At 41.4% G+C, this 20,385-nt stretch overlaps 1 protein-coding gene across 3 annotated transcripts in view; it reads left to right on the top strand.

Moving 5' to 3' along the window:
* Positions 1–20,385, top strand: part of COL4A1 (collagen type IV alpha 1 chain) — a 141,439-nt gene that overhangs the window by 52,371 nt on the left and 68,683 nt on the right. For all 3 annotated transcript variants that reach the window (XM_072782398.1, XM_072782397.1, XM_072782396.1), the window contains exon 2: positions 10,677–10,736. In XM_072782398.1, the coding sequence (XP_072638499.1) occupies positions 10,677–10,736 (60 nt within the window). The remainder of the gene's footprint in view (positions 1–10,676; positions 10,737–20,385) is intronic.

Genomic DNA, 20,385 nt, shown 5'->3' on the forward strand with positions numbered 1-20,385 from the left:
TTCAAAAATGCTGCACAAATGTAAGCTTTTAAGAAGTTATTATTTGTATTGTAACATCTGGCCTCTATTTTGCTCTCTGTTTTGCTAATAATTTTTAAATTCACTGCACACTTACTGGGGGGTACATTTTATTGAAGAAATGTGTAAAACTATAGGGACACAGTTCAGTGCATCTTGCACAAACAGAACGCACCAACCAAGCAGAAGCCTGGACCGCCTGCCCCCTGAACCCTTTTCCCCTCAAAAACAGCCCCCAAGGGTAGCCAATCAACAGTTTTCAGCTTTGCATAAACAGAGTCACCCAGCTTGGTCTGCTGTGGCTGGCTTTGGTTTGCTCAGTCAGTATTGTGTGTGTGAGACTCAACCACGTTGTGGCCGCCTTTACTCAAAGTGTGCAGAGGGCTCCGCTCTGTGAATGCACCGTTGTGGATCTGTCTGTTCCTCTGTGTGCCATTTGGGCCACTGTGTGTAGTGCTGCTAGGAACCTTCTTGAAGATGCTTTATTTTATTTTATTTTATTTTATTTTATTTTATTTTATTTATTTTATTTTATTTTATTTTATTTTATTTTATTTTAATTTTCTTGGGGTACAACAAAGTGCAAAATTGGTAAGTTCACAGCTTAGTGAGTCTTTGCAGATGGAACCACCCATCCATGTAACCACCCCTGTTGTCAAGCAGAGACCGGTACCCAGAAACTTCTCTCCCACCCCCTTATTAGTCAATGCCACCCTTCTGGCTTCTTTCACCCTGGATAATGACACCTGTTCTTGGAGTCAGTGCAGTGGGACCAGACAATGGGTGCTTTTCAGCTTTAGGTTTTAAGATCCTCTTTCAGGGCGGTCCTCTCCGGGCAATGGGGTGTGGAGGTGTGGAGAGCCATTTTGCAGAACCTCAGGGCAGTAAGCACACATTTAAAATAAGAATTACCAAAAATAGCATGTACCAGTTAAAATCACGAACAGGATGGAAGTTAGGAAACTTTAATATTAATCATATTCTGTATTTCTTTATGATGTTTTAAAAAATATTTTCCTAAGACTCCAAGTCAATATTCTTTCTACTACAGCTTTTTAAACCTTTAAAATGATTTTATGTATTTGAGAGAGAGAGAAAGAGCACAGAGGGAGAAGCAGACTCCCCACTGTGCAGGGATCCTGACATTGGGCTCGATCCCAGGACCCTGGGATCATGACCTGAGCCTAAGGCAGATGCTTCACCAACTGAGCCCCCCAGGTGCCCCTCTTTTTGATGTTTTAACATCCAGAAAGAATGTGACATCATGGATGGTGCTTTTCTTTGGGTGGTTATCTTTGATTTACCACATCAACACTTCTCAGGTAATAAAATAAAATGAAAAACAATAGAATTGGAGAGATCAAATTCTTGTGGCCTGTGATACGGAAACACGGTGTTTAAATAGAATGGTCTCAGTGGTGACAGTGCACGAGGGTGTCTCCCATGATGTCCCTGTGATGCACATGCACACACACACACACCTGTGGGGCACACAGCAGGTGTGGAATTGGCCAGGAAAGCCATGTGTGTATGCTCAGCTCCCAAGTTGCTCCCCAGTGGTTGTCCAGCGTCTGTCCCACTTGGCAGACCCATGGGGGGAAGCACACCTGAAGCTCCACTTTTAGTTTCCATGCCTTTGTAATTTCTACCCAAGTACCAAAACACATTCTTTTGTCTCCACATATTTCTTTAGTTGAATAATTATTCCAAAGATTCCCTGAAGAAGTCCTACAACCAGGAAGAAAATTGGGATGGTAAGATCACCAGAAAACTATTTTGACATTTTGCACAGCATGGGGAATGTACAAAGGAATTTGAAAGATAAGCTATTTAGACTTGGCAGATCTCCACATGTCCCTATTTGGTGGGATGTGAAACACATAAAAATTGTTAAAGCGGTGATGTTAAAGGTCTACCTTCCATCAGAAGCAGGAAAAATGTCAGAAAATTGTGGACTTCACTGTTAAACTCATTCCAAATATGCCTTTCTAGAGAAGATATGTCGCTGTTAGCAAATTAGCATAACAGAGCGTCTGTATGGGCTTGTGCTCTGTCTCTATCTCTGTCTCTCTCACTCCCACACACCCACACCCTCTTGTACACCCACGCATGCACACGCACGCAGAGTAACACCACGCTTGGCATCCTTTGGATAAGTAAAAAGGGCTCTCTAAACAGAATTAGCGAGCCTTCCCCCTTCCTGCATTCCCCCATGGAGCTCACTTTAGTGTTGAGAAGAGCTCCCTGTTGGTCTGAAGATCAGAGGAAGACCGGAAATAGGCTTCATTTCAAGCTACAGTCCCTGACCTCTATCATTCTTCTTCCTTCTTTGGCACTAGTTCTGCATATCATCAATCTTTGGGAATTTTTAGAGCTTAATATACTTTATAGCATTCATGCTGATGGTTTGACTCTCTGGAAATCTCTAATTGGGGCATAGAAGAAAATGTCTATAAAATTAATTATTTCATCACGTCCTAAAAAGAGACTCCCAACAGACTAGAAAAGATATTTGTTTTAGGGGTCACTTTGTTGTACTTTATGCATTCCTTTCAAATTGTATTATTAGTTTTCATTTAAAGTGGCTATAGAAGTTGTGTGTGGGCATGTGCCTCTTCACTGAGAGCTAAGGTATCTTTCTCTGTTCTGCTTCTGTTGGAGGTAGCGTCTTATATGCTCGTGGTAGGTTATTGGCTGTAGGGTCTGCTGGGAAGAGGCAGGAACGACTGTCAAGAGTGACATGGTTTTTGTTAGGTTGTTCTTCACCGTTGGGGATATAGATGTGATGTCTGTGCCGCCCGAGAGCTGTCTGGGGCTCTCTTCTCCCTATGATCTGGGTGACCTCTCTAGTGTTGACCATGGATAGCCCACTTCTACAAGAGAGACCAAGCCTCACAACTTTCTGACCTTTGGGGTCTTCAGCCACATACCCATTTTCAAAGTGCAGGATGTCTTTTTGACCAGCTTCCTCAGCCAGGACCTTTTGGTTTAAGAATGTTCTGCTCGGGAAGAAAGCACAGACTTTGCTTTGGGAACTTGGAGCTAATTGACTTGATGCTTGCACTCCAGTGAGGGAAAAGGCAGGAAAACGAAGTATGAGCAATTCACACAATGTACAAATTCTTCCCGTTCTAGAATCTGGAACAGCTGGATGGGCACTAGTTGTTGGGGCCCAATATGTTCCAGATGCTGGGAAAAGTGAGCAGCCCTCGTAAACTCCCTTAGATGTGTGGCCAGTAGGGAGCTGCTTGAGTCTATGAGGCCCTGCACATCTTTTGATTTTGCTGAGAGGTCCAGACGCAAAATGTAATTCCTCAGGAAATCTTGGGATTCGTGACATGGTCTTTAACACGTGAGGTCACCAATTAAATTTTGAATCTGATATAGTTCATTTGCCTTTTACACTTAGTAATTCATGGCAGAGAGTTGACATGTGCATAACATAAGGCTCTTAGTTTAATTAGCTATTTCAAGATCGTGCATTCTACCTGCTTGAAAAGGGATCCTTATTCTTTTTAACAGTGTACCCTTGAATCACAACCAAAATACTTCTGTGTACCAGGGTGATATCCAGCATGGGCCATTATATGACAGCAATGCTAAGGACCAGAATAGTTTAAATACTTTAAAATAGATTTTAGGGCTCCAGGCTGGCTCAGTTGGAGGAACATGTGACCCTTGATTTCGGGGTCGTGAGTTCAAGTCTCATGTTGGGTTTAGAGATTACTTAAATAAATAGAAACTTTTAAAGCAAAAGAGATCTTTTTAGCAAAGTAAACATGCATCTTATGATTTTTGTTAGTCTAAAAATTAATTTTTTTATAGGGCCATTTACGTAAAATGCTGGGCCACCCAGAATGTGAAACGAAAATCATAGTCTAAAAATGCTCTGAGTTCTGAAAAGCTGACCATAATTTAGGAGTTATTAGAATCATCAATTCTTTGGAATTGTCTTTTAGAGCCAGAATTGCTAATAAAATTTCCCACAAAAATAAAACAGATAAGGAGCCATGAATGTCTTTTTGTCTGAGATTTTTTTTTTTTTAATTTTGCTTGAGGTACAGTATAAGCTGGTGGGGGGCAGGATGAGGATCTTTTATTCCTATAATAAAGGCTCTGGTCCTTTATTTCTCGTCTCAGATTACTCTGAAAGTTTACCATGACCTGCAGCCTTGCCCAAGATAAAACTGGCTATCGGTTATGGAAACACACAGGGTGTGTTTCTGTAGCAAAGGCACAAGAAGCAACTTGACCCCAGCATCGACAGCCGTGGCCCTGTAACCTCTTATCTGGTGTCCCTTGCAATGAAACCATTTGCTGAGAGCTTAAGGGAACAGTTCCAGGAAATTCATTTTTATAACTTCCCTCAAATTGAATGGAGATAAGCTTCTGAGATTTTATCAGCATTTTAGAAGAGAAAACCCAGAATCACCAAATAGCCATTTTGAGCTTCAGTTAGGTGATACTATGCTTACTCTGAAGAAACCGTATTGACCTGTAAAGTAGAAAAGCCCATCCTGCTTCAGGCTGTTCTTGGGTTTTGGCCAACTAAGCCTGGTGATAGGTGGCCAAATAGTGGGCCACCAGATAAATAAATTAGTCTCTTTCCTACCAGATAAATGAGTCTTAGCCTGGTTGAGTTTTTCTTTTGGCATCTGTAGGAGTGGGATGGGGTTTAGAAGAGTTTAAAGAGCAGAGGCATGTTCCTAAGCCTGGCTCAGGAGCAGGAGGAGAGCTGTGGGCTGGGTCGGTGTGGGAAGGCTCACCTGGATGCCCAGTGACTGAGACGCCTCTCCTGCTGGGATTCCCTGGTCTGGGGGCCCACCCAGCAGCACTGGGAGCCACCCCCTCCCCAACTTCCCTGGCCAGGCCCACAGCCGGCACATGGTCTCCTCTCTGGAGTGTTTATCCACGGTGCTGTTAGTGAGGCAGTCATCTGTTGGGAGCTACCTACCCGTGTTCCTGGATTGTTGTGTACACCTGTTATTTAAGGTTGGTGAAACGGCTGCCAGTGCCCCCAGCAGCAGACCACCAGTGGCCGGGTAGCCTCTGCTCTGTTTCCTCCATTCTGAGATGCCCATTTATTAATGGTTGAACAACTCTAAAGTTCCCGTATATCTTCACAGTTGAGGATGAATCATTGTTTCATCAGTGCTCTACTTTATTTCCCAATGCAAGTCTTATAGCTTCTGCTGTGTCAGAGGAAATACGGTCCATATCAAGCCTGGTTGTGACTCTGGGCTGGCCCCAAGTGCTCTCAGGGTCCCAGGTGTGTGTGTGGGGTGTACAAGTATTGGCTGTGAGGAGCATGGGACAGGTGTCGCCATAGAGGTGTGGCACCCACCCTTGTGGGAACCCGGGGTGGGGCGCAGGCAGCCCTAAGGTGGGGCTGAGGCAGGAGGTGGTGATACTGTGGGACATGTCTCATGGGTCTCTGAGTTCTTGGCTGTGGGCGTTTTGGCTGAACCTTCTGGAGCACAGGCTTAAGATTTTGACCTCCTCTCATTGGAAGATTCTGAGTGGTCACCAAAACCCAGGTCGTGAAGCAAAACTGTGCACATGGCTTCATTTAGAATGTTAGGAGGTTGTGAGATTGCATGCTGAAAGTTGCCCCAAATGTGAGCCAAAGAAAGAAGCAGACCCATTATCTCTGGAGCCTGTTTGGACTGTTGTCAATTGTCCCCATTTCCAAAATATAAAATTAATAACAGCTTACTGTCTTGGAGGTGCTAGTTCAGATTTCACTTTATGAAATAAATATCTCCAGATGCAGTTGTTTTAGGCAGAGGATCTCCATGGCAACGGGGCAAAGCCTTGAGTATATTGTTTAAAAAAATAGACTTCACATGATCACAGTACTATTCATAGTATTGTCTTATGTTTGAGAAGCTCTTACACTTGAAGCAGAATTTAAATACACATTTCATCCTAGACCTAAGACACAGCCTCTAATAAAAGCTTATTAACTAAACTTTTTCTTGTCACATGTCCTTAGATTCTGTCTACAACACCTGTGTCTATCTTGGTTTAAAGTTTGGGTTTGACTAAGAAAATTGCAAATGTAGGTAGGCACCATCATACTTTTATCTTTTAACGTGTTGGCAGTTTTACATAATGGAAGTTGGTGTCAACCTTGTCTTGGCATGTTATGTTGAAGTTGGTTTCAACCTTGTCTTAGCATATTATATTGAACCTCCAAAGTCAGATTTGAGTCTGTAAAATGGGGATGGTAACACTTACCTTAAAATGATAGCTGATCAAACAACATGGTAGGTGATTGTAACGACTGGTGGGCTTTTTTTTTTTTTTTTTTTTTTTTTGGTGGGCTTTTGAACACATTAGTTTCCTTCCTCTCCAGATTTTTTTTTACAGGATGCTACTTGATTTATTTTCTTTATTTTCTTCATAATGATAAATGCAATTCTAAGTCCCCACCCCCCCCACCCACCTTCCCTCGGTGACCATCAGTGTGTTCTCTATAGTTGAGAGTCTGTTTTTTGGGTTGTCTCTCGCCTTTTTTTCCTTTGCTTGTTTGTTTTGTTTCTTAAATTCCACATATGAATGAAATCATATGGTATTTGTCTTTCTCTGACTGACTTATTTCACTTAACATTATGCTTCCTAATTCCATCTATGTTGTTCCAAATGACAAGATTTCATTCTTTTTAATGTCTAAGTACTATTCCATTGTATGTATATACCACGTCTTCTTTATCCATTATCTATCAGTGACACTCAGGCTGCTTCCATAGTTTGGCTATTGTAAATAATGATGCAAACAGGAGTGTGTATCCTTTTGAATTAGAGTTTTTGTATTCTTTTGGATAAATACCCAGAAGTGTGATTGGTTGGTTATAGGGTAGTTCTATTTTAACTTTCTGAGGACCCTCCATACTGTCTTCTAAAGTTGGCACCCTGCCAACAGTGCGTGAAGGTTACTTTTTCTCCACATCTTCTCAACGTCTTTTGTTTCTTGTGTTTTGATTTTAGCCATTCTGACAGGTGTGAAGTGATATCCCATTATTGTTTTGATTTGTCTTTCCCTGATGATAAGTGGTACTGAGCATCTTTTCATATGTCTTTGGCCATCTGGAAGTCTTTCTGTTCATGTCTTCCATCCATTTTTTAATTGGGTTATTTGTTTTTTGGGTGTTGAGTTGTATCAGTTCTTTATATATTTTGGATACTGACCCTTTATCGGAAATGTCATTTGCAAATATCTTCTCCCATTCGGTAGACTGCCTTTTAGTTTTATTGACTGTTTCCTCCATTGTGCAGAAGTTTTTTATTTTCATTAAGTTCCAGTAGTTTATTTTTGCTTTTGTTTCACTTGCTTAAGGAAACATATCTAGAAAGATGTTGCTATGATCAATGTCAGAGAACTGTCTGCCTGTGCTCTCTACTAGGATTTTTATGGTTTCAGGTCTCACCTTTATTTTTTTTTTATTTTTTATTTTTGGCATTTTTTTTTTATTATTGGTGTTCAATTTACTAACATACAGAATAACCCCCAGTGCCCGTCACTCATTCACTCCCACCCCCCGCCCTCCTCCCCTTCTACCACCCCTAGTTCGTTTCCCAGAGTTAGCAGTCTTTACGTTCTGTCTCCCTTTCTGATATTTCCCACACATTTCTTCCCCCTTCCCTTATATTCCTTTTCACTATTATTTATATTCCCCAAATGAATGAGAACATATAATGTTTGTCCTTCTCCGACTGGCTTACTTCACTCAGCATAATACCCTCCAGTTCCATCCACGTTGAAGCAAATGGTGGGTATTTGTCGTTTCTAATGGCTGAGTAATATTCCATTGTATACATAAACCACATCTTCTTTATCCATTCATCTTTCGTTGGACACCGAGGCTCCTTCCACAGTTTGGCTATCGTGGCCATTGCTGCTAGAAACATCGGGGTGCAGGTGTCCCGGCGTTTCATTGCATTTGTATCTTTGGGGTAGATCCCCAACAGTGCAATTGCTGGGTCGTAGGGCAGGTATATTTTTAACTGTTTGAGGAACCTCCACACAGTTTTCCAGAGTGGCTGCACCAGTTCACATTCCCACCAACAGTGTAAGAGGGTTCCCTTTTCTCCGCATCCTCTCCAACATTTGTTGTTTCCTGCCTTGTTAATTTTCCCCATTCTCACTGGTGTGAGGTGGTATCTTATTGTGGTTTTGATTTGTATTTCCCTGATGGCAAGTGATGCAGAGCATTTTCTCATATGCATGTTGGCCATGTCTATGTCTTCCTCTGTGAGATTTCTCTTCATGTCTTTTGCCCATTTCATGATTGGATTGTTTGTTTCTTTGGTGTTGAGTTTAAGAAGTTCTTTATAGATCTTGGAAACTAGCCTTTATCTGATATGTCATTTGCAAATATCTTCTCCCGTTCTGTAGGTTGTCTTTGAGTTTTGTTGACTGTATCCTTTGCTGTGCAAAAGCTTCTTATCTTGATGAAGTCCCAATAGTTCATTTTTGCTTTTGTTTCTTTTGCCTTTGTGGATGTATCTTGCAAGAAATTACTGTGGCCGAGTTCAAAAAGGGTGTTGCCTGTGTTCTTCTCTAGGATTTTGATGGAAAATCCTAGGTCTCACCTTTAGGTCCTTAATCCATTTTGAGTTTATTTTTGTGTATGGTGTAGGAAAGTGTGGTCTAGTTTCATTCTTTTGCATTTGGCTGTCCAGTTTTCCCAACATCATTTGTTAAATAGACTTTTTCCCATTATATATTCATTTCTCCTTTGTCAAAGAATAATTGACCATATAATTGTGGGTTTATTTCTAGGCTTTCTATTCTATTCCATTGGCCTATGTGTCTATTTCTATACCATACTGTTTTGATTACTACTGCTTTGTAATATAACTTGAAGTCTGGAATTGTGATACCTCCAGTTGGTTTTTCTTTCTTTTTTTTTAAAAAAGATTTTATTTATTTATTCATGATAGACACAGAGACGGGGGGGGGGGCAGAGACATAGGCAGAGGGAGAAGCAGGCTTCATGCAGGGAGCCCGATGTGGGACTCGATCCTGGGACTCCAGGATCATGCCCTGAGCCAAAGGTAGACACTTAACCGCTGAGCCACCAAGGCGTCCCTAGTTTCTTTTTTGTTTTGTTTTGTTTTGTTTTTCAATATTGCTTTGGTTATTTGTGGTCTTTTGTTAGCTACATCTAAATTTTAGAATTGTTTGTTCTGGTTCTGTGAAAAATGCTGTTGGTATTTTGATAGGGATTGCATTGAATGTATAGTTTGCTTTGGGTAGTGTGGGTATTTTAACAGTATTTGTTTTTCCAATCCATGAGCATGTCTTTCCATTTCTTGTGTCATTTTGAATTTCTTTCATTAGTGGTTCCCCCCCTCTTTCTTCAGTGTTTACAGTTTTCGGAGTATAGATCTTTCACCTCTTTGGTTAAGCTTATTCAGAGATACAGTATTGTTTTTAGTATAATTTTAAGTGAGATTGTTTTCTTAGTTTTTCTTCTGCTGCTTCATTATTGGTGTATAGGAATTCAACAGATTTCTATAAATTGATTTTTGTATCCTGGGACTTCACTGAATTCATTTATTGGTTCTAGTAGTTTTTTGGTGGAGTCTTTAAGATTTCCTATATATAGTATCACGTCATCTGCAAATAGAGTTTTATTTCTTCCTTAGCAATTTGGATGTTTTTATTTCATTACATTGTCTGATTGTTGTGGGTAGGGATTTTGGTAGCATGTTTAATAAAAGTGGTGAGAGTGGACATCTTTGTCTTCTTCCTGACCGTGGGGGTAAAGCTCTCAGTTGTTTCCTATTGAATATGATATTGGCTCTGGGTTTTCCATATATGGTATTTATTATGTTGAGGTATGGTCCCTCTAGATCTACTGTGCAGAGTTTTTTTTTTTTTTTATGTGCAGAGTTTTTATCATGAATGGATGTTGTACTTTGTCAAATGCTTTTCTGCAGCTGTTGAAATGATCATATGGTTTTCATCTTTTCTCTTGTTGATGTGATATATCATGTGGATTGATTTGCGAGTATTAAACCACCCTCTCATCCTAAGAACAAATCCCACTGATTGTGGTGAATGATTTTTTTAAAAATGTATTGTTGGATTTGGTGTGCTAATATTTTGTTGAGATTTTTCTGTCTGCCTGTCTGTCTGTCGCCGAAACACAACGTGTCAGCTATATTTTGTTGAGATTTTTGCATCCATGTTCATTATGGATGTTGGTCTATAGTTCTTTCTCTCTCTCTCTCTCTCTCTTTTTTGAGATGTCTTTATGTGGTTTTGGTATCAGGGTGATGCTGGCCTCATAGAATGAATTTGAAAATTCCTAAGTCACAAACATAGGTTTGCAAATATGGGTGATGTCCAGTTAAAATCATCCCTGGGGAGGCAATTTCAAAAAGTAAACATGATAGCCTTCACTTTGTGGACCAAGTAATGCTTCAATTTTCTCTACTCCAGGCTTGCTGTTTCATTTCTTAGGGCAAGAGAGGTATGTGATAACCCCGTTAGAGCAAATCCAGATCTCATGTTTTAAGGTCATGCTCAAAATAACGGGGTAGGACGTTTCCCATAAATAGGTGAAGATGCTAAAATCATTTCAATTCAAAAGTGACCTCAATTTGCAAGAGTTCTTCTATTTAAAGACATTTTCTCTTCCTTCCAGGGTGGTTGTGCTGGCTCTGGATGTGGGAAGTGTGACTGCCATGGAGTGAAAGGACAGAAGGTAAGTGGCCAAAGCTTAAGTCATAACAGTTCATTTCGGATTGCCACCAATATGGAAGTCATTAAAAACTATATTAAACCTAACCAAATAATCAGCAATTTGTGTTAAAGCCTTATTACTATTTTAATAATTTCCCCAGAATAAAGCAAAATCAGGCTGAACATGGTGTCTATGAAATCTCAATAGCAGTTCCCCAAAGACTCTGATAATTAGCAGCAATTAATGTAGAAAAAGGGATTCGAGTTATTTCCATTTTCCACTCAAGAAAGGAAGGGTTTATTGGCAGAAAATCTGCTGGGCCATTAGTATTCTTTTGAACCCATGTATAAAGACAAAACTTAGCATTTTTCTCAAAAAAAGAGAAAGCTTCTATGGCACCTGAGGGCCTTTATTCAAATTAGTATAGTTAACCAATTTTTAATTTATAACACATTTGTCCAGATTTACTTACAAAAACAGTAAATATTTATTGTTCCCCAAATGTAAAATTAAAATATTTTTTTTCTAAGTAAGTGCTCCTCCCTCCCATTTGAGAATCACAGATCTGGATAAATCATTTTCTCTGGAGGGCGTCGATCTGTGCATTTTAGTTGTTGTGAGAGAGGGTGCCTGCCTGGTTTTCCCCAGGGACAGTGAAGAATCTTGAAATTGCCTGGGGTGGCCCTGGAAACTAGGTGTGACAGTGAGAGGAATGGCCAGTCAGCTTGTGACAGGTGGGGGCCTGAGGCAGGGGGAGGCAGGGGAGAGCCCTGGTCTCCAGGCACAGAGGGTGTCAGCTGGCCAGGATGCCCCTTCTCTTGCTCATGGCCTGCTGGAGGCTTACTGCGTCAGACTCACACTCTTGAAACCAGCAATTTTGTACCGAAAATGGTTTTGCTTCTTTTTAGCCACTTGCTAAAGTACCAACATTATTTTTTAAAAAGATATGCTCATAGTTGGTGACATCAGTATTACCTGGATAGTTTTGGAATAAATGCAGTATGTGAAAATATATTTATAGCTTTCATTATCAACCATATCAACTGTAATTCACCTTCATATTCTGTGCATTTTTCTGGCTAGTTCCAGTGTGCTTTCATAAGTGTTATTTTATGGTAGAGGCAAGTATGTTCATAACAAAGAATCTTTTTTTTTTTTCTTTTTGGTCTAACTTGAATTATACACATAGGCACACTGAACTAACAAAGAGATTCTTAAAACTATAAAAAGTAGAACTTTCCTGTGTTAACAAATGGGAATTGAAGGGCTGTATCAACATTGTTGTGTTTTTCTTGTAACTTAAAGCATTAGGGGTTGGAAGGCTGGCAGTTGTGCTCACTCTCAACGAGAACAGGGTCCATTCCAAAGACTTTCAGGATTCCCTCCTACCCCCCCTTGCCCCATCCAGCAGCTGCAGACCCTGGTGGCACACTCCCATGGGTCTGGTTTTTCAGATTTCCTATTCTGTACATATACTCTCTAGCCTGATTTATTTTCATTTTTACCAAAATTCCGCCTATTAATATGTAACCAGGTAGATTTATCTAGGTGAAGCTTTCCAGGTTTTTTTGGCTGAGTTTTCCATGACTTGAGGATAGCTAGTGAACCACCACTTTAGTTCAAAGTTCATTAAACATCATTAGAAGAGGCAGGGCCATGTCTAAGTCATGGACAGCATCTACACCCAACCCCACAGGGAAAGGGTCTTGAAACATTTCTTGTCAAAATTGAGCATTGAGGGTATGCTCAGGGGAGTCCAGGTCTGTGTTTATCTTGACAAGGAGACATGCAGTAGGGCCAGCCTCCCACTTGGGTGCTGGAAGGTTTAGGGGAAGAGGTGTTGAGGGTGAAGACTTGCCATTAGATTGTGCTCCCTCCTTGTGATGAGGGCTCAGGCCAGCCTGGCAGTGTGACCAATCCACCTGAGCTTTGAAATTAGAAAGCCCCAGCACTCCTGTTAGGGTTGGGTGGACAGAGTAGAATTCTACTCTCTCCTTTACTAAGCCTCCAAATTTCCTAGCAAGTGGATCAGACATCCGGAATCCAGGGCCTCTGTGACCTTTCCACTAGCTGACCCTTGCTCCCTCAGCACTCAGTCTCCACCCACTTTGGATTTTTTATGTTATTTTGACAGAAAGACTATTTAAAATAAACTGCCTGCTAGTTGTAGGTTAAACCATTCTGAATTTGTGTTTTAGAAGACTGTAGTGGTCAAATGAATTCAGAGGGCCTCTTGAAATCTAGGGGAATAGCCAAATGTTTAGTATTATGTCCTTTCAACAAAAATTGAAGATCTGGCCTCTCCTCTTGGGCAGAAATATTTCAGGTCCCATGGTTTGCATAGCATGTATGACCAAGGAAGAAGTCCTTTCCCCTCATGGAAAGAGGACATTTTAAACTTCCACTAATTGTCTTGGAATCGATGTTAAAATAATCAGTGTATTGGCCTGAGATACTGGAGCACGGCTGAGCTGGGATTTCAGACGCAGGGCACCCCCGTCTCATGCGAAGGTCAGACAACAGAGACATTTATTCTTGGCCAGCACATCAGTGAGATAAATTGGTCCTTCTTAACTGCCACCCATTCTCAGAGTGAGTCCTGGGCATGCTAATCAGGTGTAAATGCAAAATGAACCAAGGGTTTAGAATCACAGAACATAAACCTGATGGTTCAAGTCATGGGCCTGCTTTCGAGCTCCTGCTGGAAGTCTTCAATTCTCCTAGGAGTTATTTTGCTGTTCTCAAATGTCTACAAGTTAAATGAATTTTGACCTCTTTTTAAAAGTAGGATAACAGAAGCCACATAACTCAGACAGAGAGAAGTTACCTAAGTAGGACAGAGTGTCAGCAGCCTTAGAGATGTGGAAATTGTGGTTTCTAAGACCCATCTTTTCCACATCTCCTTGAGGGACCCTTTCTCAGATTGGCTATTTGGAATCCACTGACGGACATTGGAATGTGTCCAGTATCAATTGCCAAATCTTTTTTGGCTAAGTGCTGTCTTCCATGGAGATGTCATTAATTGGCAGAATGTCTTATATTCTCCAAATCCCATAAGTAGTGTTAATGCAGCAGATCTGTGGTCGTGTCATAATCCCGTAGCTATCGATTGAACAGTGGGTATCTTGCTGTGACTTCAACAGCTGAATTCATGAGGCTTTCATAAGACTTTGGGGTTTGGCAGAATTGGTGGTTTTCCCACTTTCGTGGCGGCACTCATGTCTTCAGGTGTTTTGTCTTAGGTCATTAATCTGGGTTTGTACACAATGGCTTAGTTTTCTTCCAGAGACCTCAGCAGTGGGGGAATGTTATCTGTTTAAACTGATTAGCATTTTGAATGCTTGTTTATGCAGAAATAGCCAAAAGTTCAGCTCTTCTTTTGCTTGATAACCTGATTTTCTCAGCGATGTGAGATAGTAGGAATGGCAACACATTCCCAAGAGTTAACTGCTATATGCTTGGGAATTAGCCATTTATATTTTGCCAGAACGGAGTTCATGTAAGAGGTTTTTCAGATATTTTCACCAGGGGAACTCACGTTTATGAAAAGGTAGCATTCTATTCTGTGGCCCTGCAGTATTCAAAACCAGGAACTCCAGATTAAACCAGAGAGGTGCACGGTATGCCTATGAAGTAAATAGTTAATTAGGAGCAAATGATCGCATTGCAGGAGAAACAGTAGAAAAAAAAACAAATGGTACAGTTGTTCTGAGAAAGGAGTGGCTCTGACACGTCCCTGACATGGCCCAGAGCCATAAAAAGAAAGGGATGGCTTCCTGGATGGAAGGGTGCAGGTGGATTATGTGTCAGCTAATGCCCCTGACTTGCCTGGATATAGAGTAAGGTCACCTGTCACTCACAGGCATAAAGAAAGACACAGAATTTCACCACACTAATCCGAGAACACATCTCTTGTGGCCAGTTGATAACGTATTGTAGAAAAGGCTTGGTGGTTCCTGATAAAATGACTCTGGAAAAGGACATTTGCAGCCATAGTCTTGGGAGCAGAGTCTCCATTAGACAGAATTACAGTATTTCTCTTACATAACGAGAACTGTGTGGGTATCTCATAACTTCTCAGTGTACTTGAACCTGCTGGTACCTCAATCCTTGCCAGGGCCGTGGGGAAGAAGCACACTCTCTTGTTATTGCTGAGTAGATTGTCTGCAAACCGAGGCCCTGCTCCACATGTGGAGTCTGCATGGTGGTGCTCAGGTTATCAGAGAGGCCAGTCCCAGATCACTTGCAAAGCAGAGAACTTTGAAAGTGGAATTTGTTTTTGTCTAAAATGTGTGCCTTATCTGATATGAAAGGGTGGGGAAGTCTGGCCAATCTGGAAGTGGTTCTGTTCTGGGCCCTGGAAATCTGGGAAGAAGTGAATGTCATTCTTTATGTGGGATACTCTTTTCTCTTATTACAGTAGATGGTTTGGAGCTTTACAAGCCAGTTGGTTCCCATATACATTTGCCACAATCAATAAATATCCCACAGCAGACCTCTGTATAAACCTGTCTGCTTGCATCTTAACATTAAATTGTAGCCTCTGCTAATTCACAACAGATCTCAGCAGGACAGGAAAATCCTGGCTTTGGGGTGTCAGAGCAAGAAAGAGAAGAAGGTTGATGTGAATTGAACATCTGCTTTGGGTTAGGCACAGTGTTTTTAATGCATATTATTATTATACCCATTTTATGGTTGAAGAAACCAGCTAGTCCAGGGTTTCTGAGTTTTGGTACTATGGACATTTTGAGTAGGCTAGATTTTTGTTGTGGGGAGTTCCTATGCATTGCAGGATGTTTAGTGGCATCCCTGGCTTCTGCCCACCAGAGGCCAGTAGCACCTTCTCCCCCATTTGTGGCAACCAGCATGTCTGCAAATTTGGCCAGATGTTGTCTCCTGGGGTGGTGGAAGAGATGGGGGACCTGGATTGAGAGCCACTGAAGTAGCTCCATCTCTTATAGGGAATATGAGGTCAGCAACAGGAATCAAGCACTAGTCAGCTCCCATTATTCAGGACAAGAATATCTTGATTTGGGAGAGCCCAAGCGGATGAACTCATGGTTCAGAATATCCTAAAGCCTTGGGCCAGCTCCCGTTGCTCTAAAACCAAATCCACAGGGTATACACCACTCTGCTGGCCCCTTGTCAAGGAAAACAAAGCGTTTCTCTAAATGGGTATTGATGGAAAGGATTGCTGGAGGAACACAGAGAAATGAACCCATTCCTTTGGGGCCATGGGCAGACCTCCCAGTTCTGTTCCAGATGAGCGTCCACTAGGTTCAACAAATAACCACAGGGAGGCACCTTGTCTGTGACACAGGGCAGGTCAGAGCACGTCTGAGCAGTTAGGGGATGCCCAGCCCCAAGAATCCATGTTTGCTAATGTTCAGGGGTGTTTGTTCCATACAGCGTTCAGAATAAAACCACAAGGGGAGGGTTTCTCAAGCCACTGTCAGGAGATGCAAGAGCCCCACAAGAGCAGAGAACGTGGCACCCCCACCCCTTCCTTCAGGAAGTCCTGGCACATTCTCTGTCCTGTAGGAAATCCATCACTGTGGTCAAGAGGGAGTAACTCCGTTACTTATGTATTGGGCATACCTCCTCGATTTTCCAGGAGGCGAATATGGCCACATTCCGTATGTGTTCTGAGCATGGCCAGAGGCTTGGGTCATCAGCTTGCTCATCAGCCTCATCTACACCTGGGAAGATACATCCTCTCTTTGCACAGTCTGCTCAGAGTTGTTGTGTGGTCGTGAGTCCGTCCACATGCACTTCTCTGTTGTTACTTTGCCAGGTACTTGGAGTGATTACAAACAGGTATTTTTAGGATCTTCCTCTCAAGGGTGAGGCATAAAAAAAAAGTGCAAAGAATGCTGTAAATCTAATCTTATCTAAAGACAAGAGAAGAGGCAAAGCTTCCCCTCTTTCTAATTCTGTGTGCCATTTGACTTTGGCAATTTTCCATTAGCTGCTCTTGCCAAATCTGCTGGATGAGGAGCGTGGGCATCGGCCAGAGAGTCTAACGGCACTCAGGAGTGCCTTAGGATCTAACATCACTGTAACCATAAAGAATCTCACTTTCTCCTAGGAACATCAATACAGAGCACACTCATACTAGTCCTTCAATATTCAGAAAAAATTCTTTTTTTCTAGTATTCTCATACTAGTCTTTCAATATTCAGTGAAATTCAGGGACTACATTGGATATTTTTTGAGAATTAAATAGTCTTCAATGTATTCATGTATTTATTTCATTGATCTTTCTTTTAATTTACTCATGGCTAATAATAGAAATGTTCTTAGCCATGATTTCATTATGAAATAAAAAATACTAGAGTGCTTTGTATGTTATACTCTGTATAATGACTAGTTGCTCGCTTTTCACTCTTAGTATAGAATTATATATACATACTATCTTTTTATTATTTTTTATCAGGGTATTGAAAATCTCTTTCCCATAAATTATATTAACCATTGTTCTAAGTGTTAAAGGTGTCATATTTATCCCTAGAAGTTAATATTTTTCTCAAGTAAATGGAAATAAACATTTTTTGTGTGAAAATTATTTGATACTTTGGGCAAATTAACTGATTTGGACTAATAATCATAAATCATTGATAATAACAATTTATTTACTAAGCACTTTGTGAGAGGCACTGTACCACATTTGAATCAGTGAGAATATAAAAATCTAGTATACTTAAAAATAAATTCCATTTTTCTACCAGTAAGATTTGATGTATATAAAGTCAAACTGCAGAAGAAAGTATTACTTACTACAAAATAATTAAGAGCTTTATTTAATGAAATTAAGATTTGTTTGGCATATTTGAAATTACTTCTGCTATTTTTTAAAATTTTATTTATTTATTTATTTATTTATTTATTTATTTATTTATTTATTTATTTATGATAGTCATACAGAGAGAGAGAGGCAGAGACACAGGCAGAGGGAGAAGCAGGCAGAGGGAGAAGCAGGCTCCATGCACCGGGAGCCCGACGTGGGACTCGATCCCGGGTCTCCAGGATCGCGCCCTGGGCCAAAGGCAGGCGCCAAACCGCTGCGCCACCCAGGGATCCCACTTCTGCTATTTTTGAGACTGATTGGATATCTTTATTTTTATGAGTGTTTTGAGCTTTTCCGAAAGGCAGTCGTGTGTAGTTCACCAAACAGTGATCGTAGGAGTATCTTGAGATGTTAATAGATGTTTCCTTTGGGCCAGAATAAGGAAGAGTGTTCCAAGGACAAATGAGTTTGGGGAACACTGAGTTATGGTTCAGTGGTTGTTGTTTCCATGCTGGGGCATCTCAGAATCTTAAATAAGCTTCTGAGTGTTTAAGGGGTGGCATAGCATGTACTGTTCCCTGGATACATTTGGTCATAGATCTTTTATCTCTCAGATCAGTGAGAGCCTTTAGGAAAGAATGTCTTGTTGGATCAAAGCCTTGATTATCCTGTGAGCTCCACCGTCTACCAGCTGAGGATGTCTCATCAAGTCACGTCAACCAGTTACCCTAAGAAAGAGGAAGGTGGCCTTTGGCCTGCAGCTTCCTAGAGCTGCTAAAAGGGTCAAGTGGAAGGCGTTGTGCCCAAAAGCACTCAGGAAATTGACAATGTCATATACGGGTACGTGTCGGTGGAGCAGTAGCTGTATTTTAAAGTTGCATGAATTCGGGGACAGACTGCTGGCTGGTCCAGCTGTGGGCGGGTTCCTGGACATAAACGCAGAGGTGTAGCCCTCACCTGGCAGGGGCGTCGCAGTTCCCATGTGAAGTCTGCGAGACCAGAGATGCTGACTGGTTACACCTGTGCCAGAAGCTCTCTCAGAACCTCAATTAAAGAGACGTGAGGATGTTTTCACAACCATAGACCATTGTTAGGAAGCATGTTTATAGCTTTTGGGTGCTTTTGGTGCAGGACAAATGAGATGCTCTCACTTGGGAGGTCTGTCTGGAAACACCATCCAATTTCTAGTCAGTGCTGTGATTTTATCATCCATTTCCAGAACCTTTTCCCTTAAAATATAAGGGGAACTAGCTTTCCCTTTATGCATTCCAAATACCCCTTCAGGGTTTTGTGAGCTGCTTTTCCTGACATGCGTGTAATTACAGGCATTGTCTGAGCCCCTCTCCTCCCCCAGCCAGCTGTCCCTGTTGTGGAGATTATTAAAGGGGAACCTCTGAGAAATATCCTTTATTTTTGCCATGTGAGGGATCAAGCACCCCAAGTGCCTACTCTAATCATGTTGGGAGCAATTGGTCTTCATTGCAGGGTCCGGTGGCATGATCCTTCTCTTCCTGTTGGCAGATCTTGGCTAATCCACCCTCTTTTCCTTTTCCATGTTTTTTCTGGTGTCTTGTAATGCCAAGATTTTTTCCAGATGTCTCCTATTTCCTATTTCCACATATTACACATGACTCATCATCTGGCAGAGTCCTCATGAGAATCAACATGGGTTCCCACATTCACCTACTTTTGTCTTTTTAAATAGTTCTTTGAAAACAAAGAATGTTTAAAAATGTGTTTGAACCCAAGGGTTCCAATGCTAAGAATATGCCACAGGGAAGTCACTAAAAACAGGTCCATGTTAAGTAGGTTTATCTTCTTCTGCACACAAGCCCCGCGTGGATGTCTCACTTAGGCTTTGGACACTACCACGTTGATACCAGCTGTCCCCTAGCAAAGAAGGGACTGTAGGCTGTGTCGTCCCACTGCTGTCCCTCTGCCGGTTTCTCTTCACTGCATAACATCTGCCCCTTGTCATATGCTTCTGAGACATCTTAAACTCATGATACACTACAATCATATTTTTTTAAAAACCCACATTTTTTTATTTGCAGCTGTATTTGGAACACACCTCATCCAGCACAGCTTTAAAAATAGTGATTTGATTTTGTTTCCATGTTTAGAAAGAGTAGCAGAAAATTAAATTTCCTGAATGGAATATCATGTTCTGTGACTTTTAAAGCCCAGAACACCTCATGTGAGTGGAGCTGTCATCACGATGCTGGCCCTGACAGCCCTCGTCTTGACGATGCATGGGAAAATTTTTTTTTTTTTTTTTTTTTGTAAATAGGATCCTGAGAAAACATTGCTTGTCAGGAATATAGTTTTCTTTTCGAAGTAGCAAAATGAGACTGTGTGTTTTAATTCAAGATCAAAGATAGCATAAAACAGACCCTGACAAATGAAAACGGCGCATTTGGGTTTTCCTGCTGGTGGTCGGTCAAGTATCACGAACATTGAAAATACGTTTCCAGACGGCACGTAATGAGGCAGAGTAATTATGCTGTGTGGGCGTGGAGAGCTGCCCCCACAAAAATGATATTAACAGAACCCTCTTCCTTGTGAAGTGGTTCAGCAGAATGTGCAATCAAACAAAGGAAGAATTAGTCAGCGGTAACGAGCAAACCAGATGATGGTGGGAAGTGGTGCCCCTGTCTTCTCCCCCCTCTTCCCCCTTTGGCAAATCCATTAGAAGTGTTAAAGGTGCACTTGAACACGATCTGGTCTCCATGGGGGCTGAGCCTGCCTCCACGGGTTGACCACAGAGTTTTATAAAAGTACGATCCTTATCTGGTCCCAGGTTAAATGCCCCCCATCCCCCCCCACTTCTTCACAGGAGAATGTGAGGAGCTGACAATGAATGGTTTTCTGCCAGCTGCTACG

The sequence above is a fragment of the Canis lupus genome, chromosome 17, assembly GCF_048164855.1.
Source record: "Canis lupus baileyi chromosome 17, mCanLup2.hap1, whole genome shotgun sequence".
Taxonomy (NCBI): domain Eukaryota; kingdom Metazoa; phylum Chordata; class Mammalia; order Carnivora; family Canidae; genus Canis; species Canis lupus.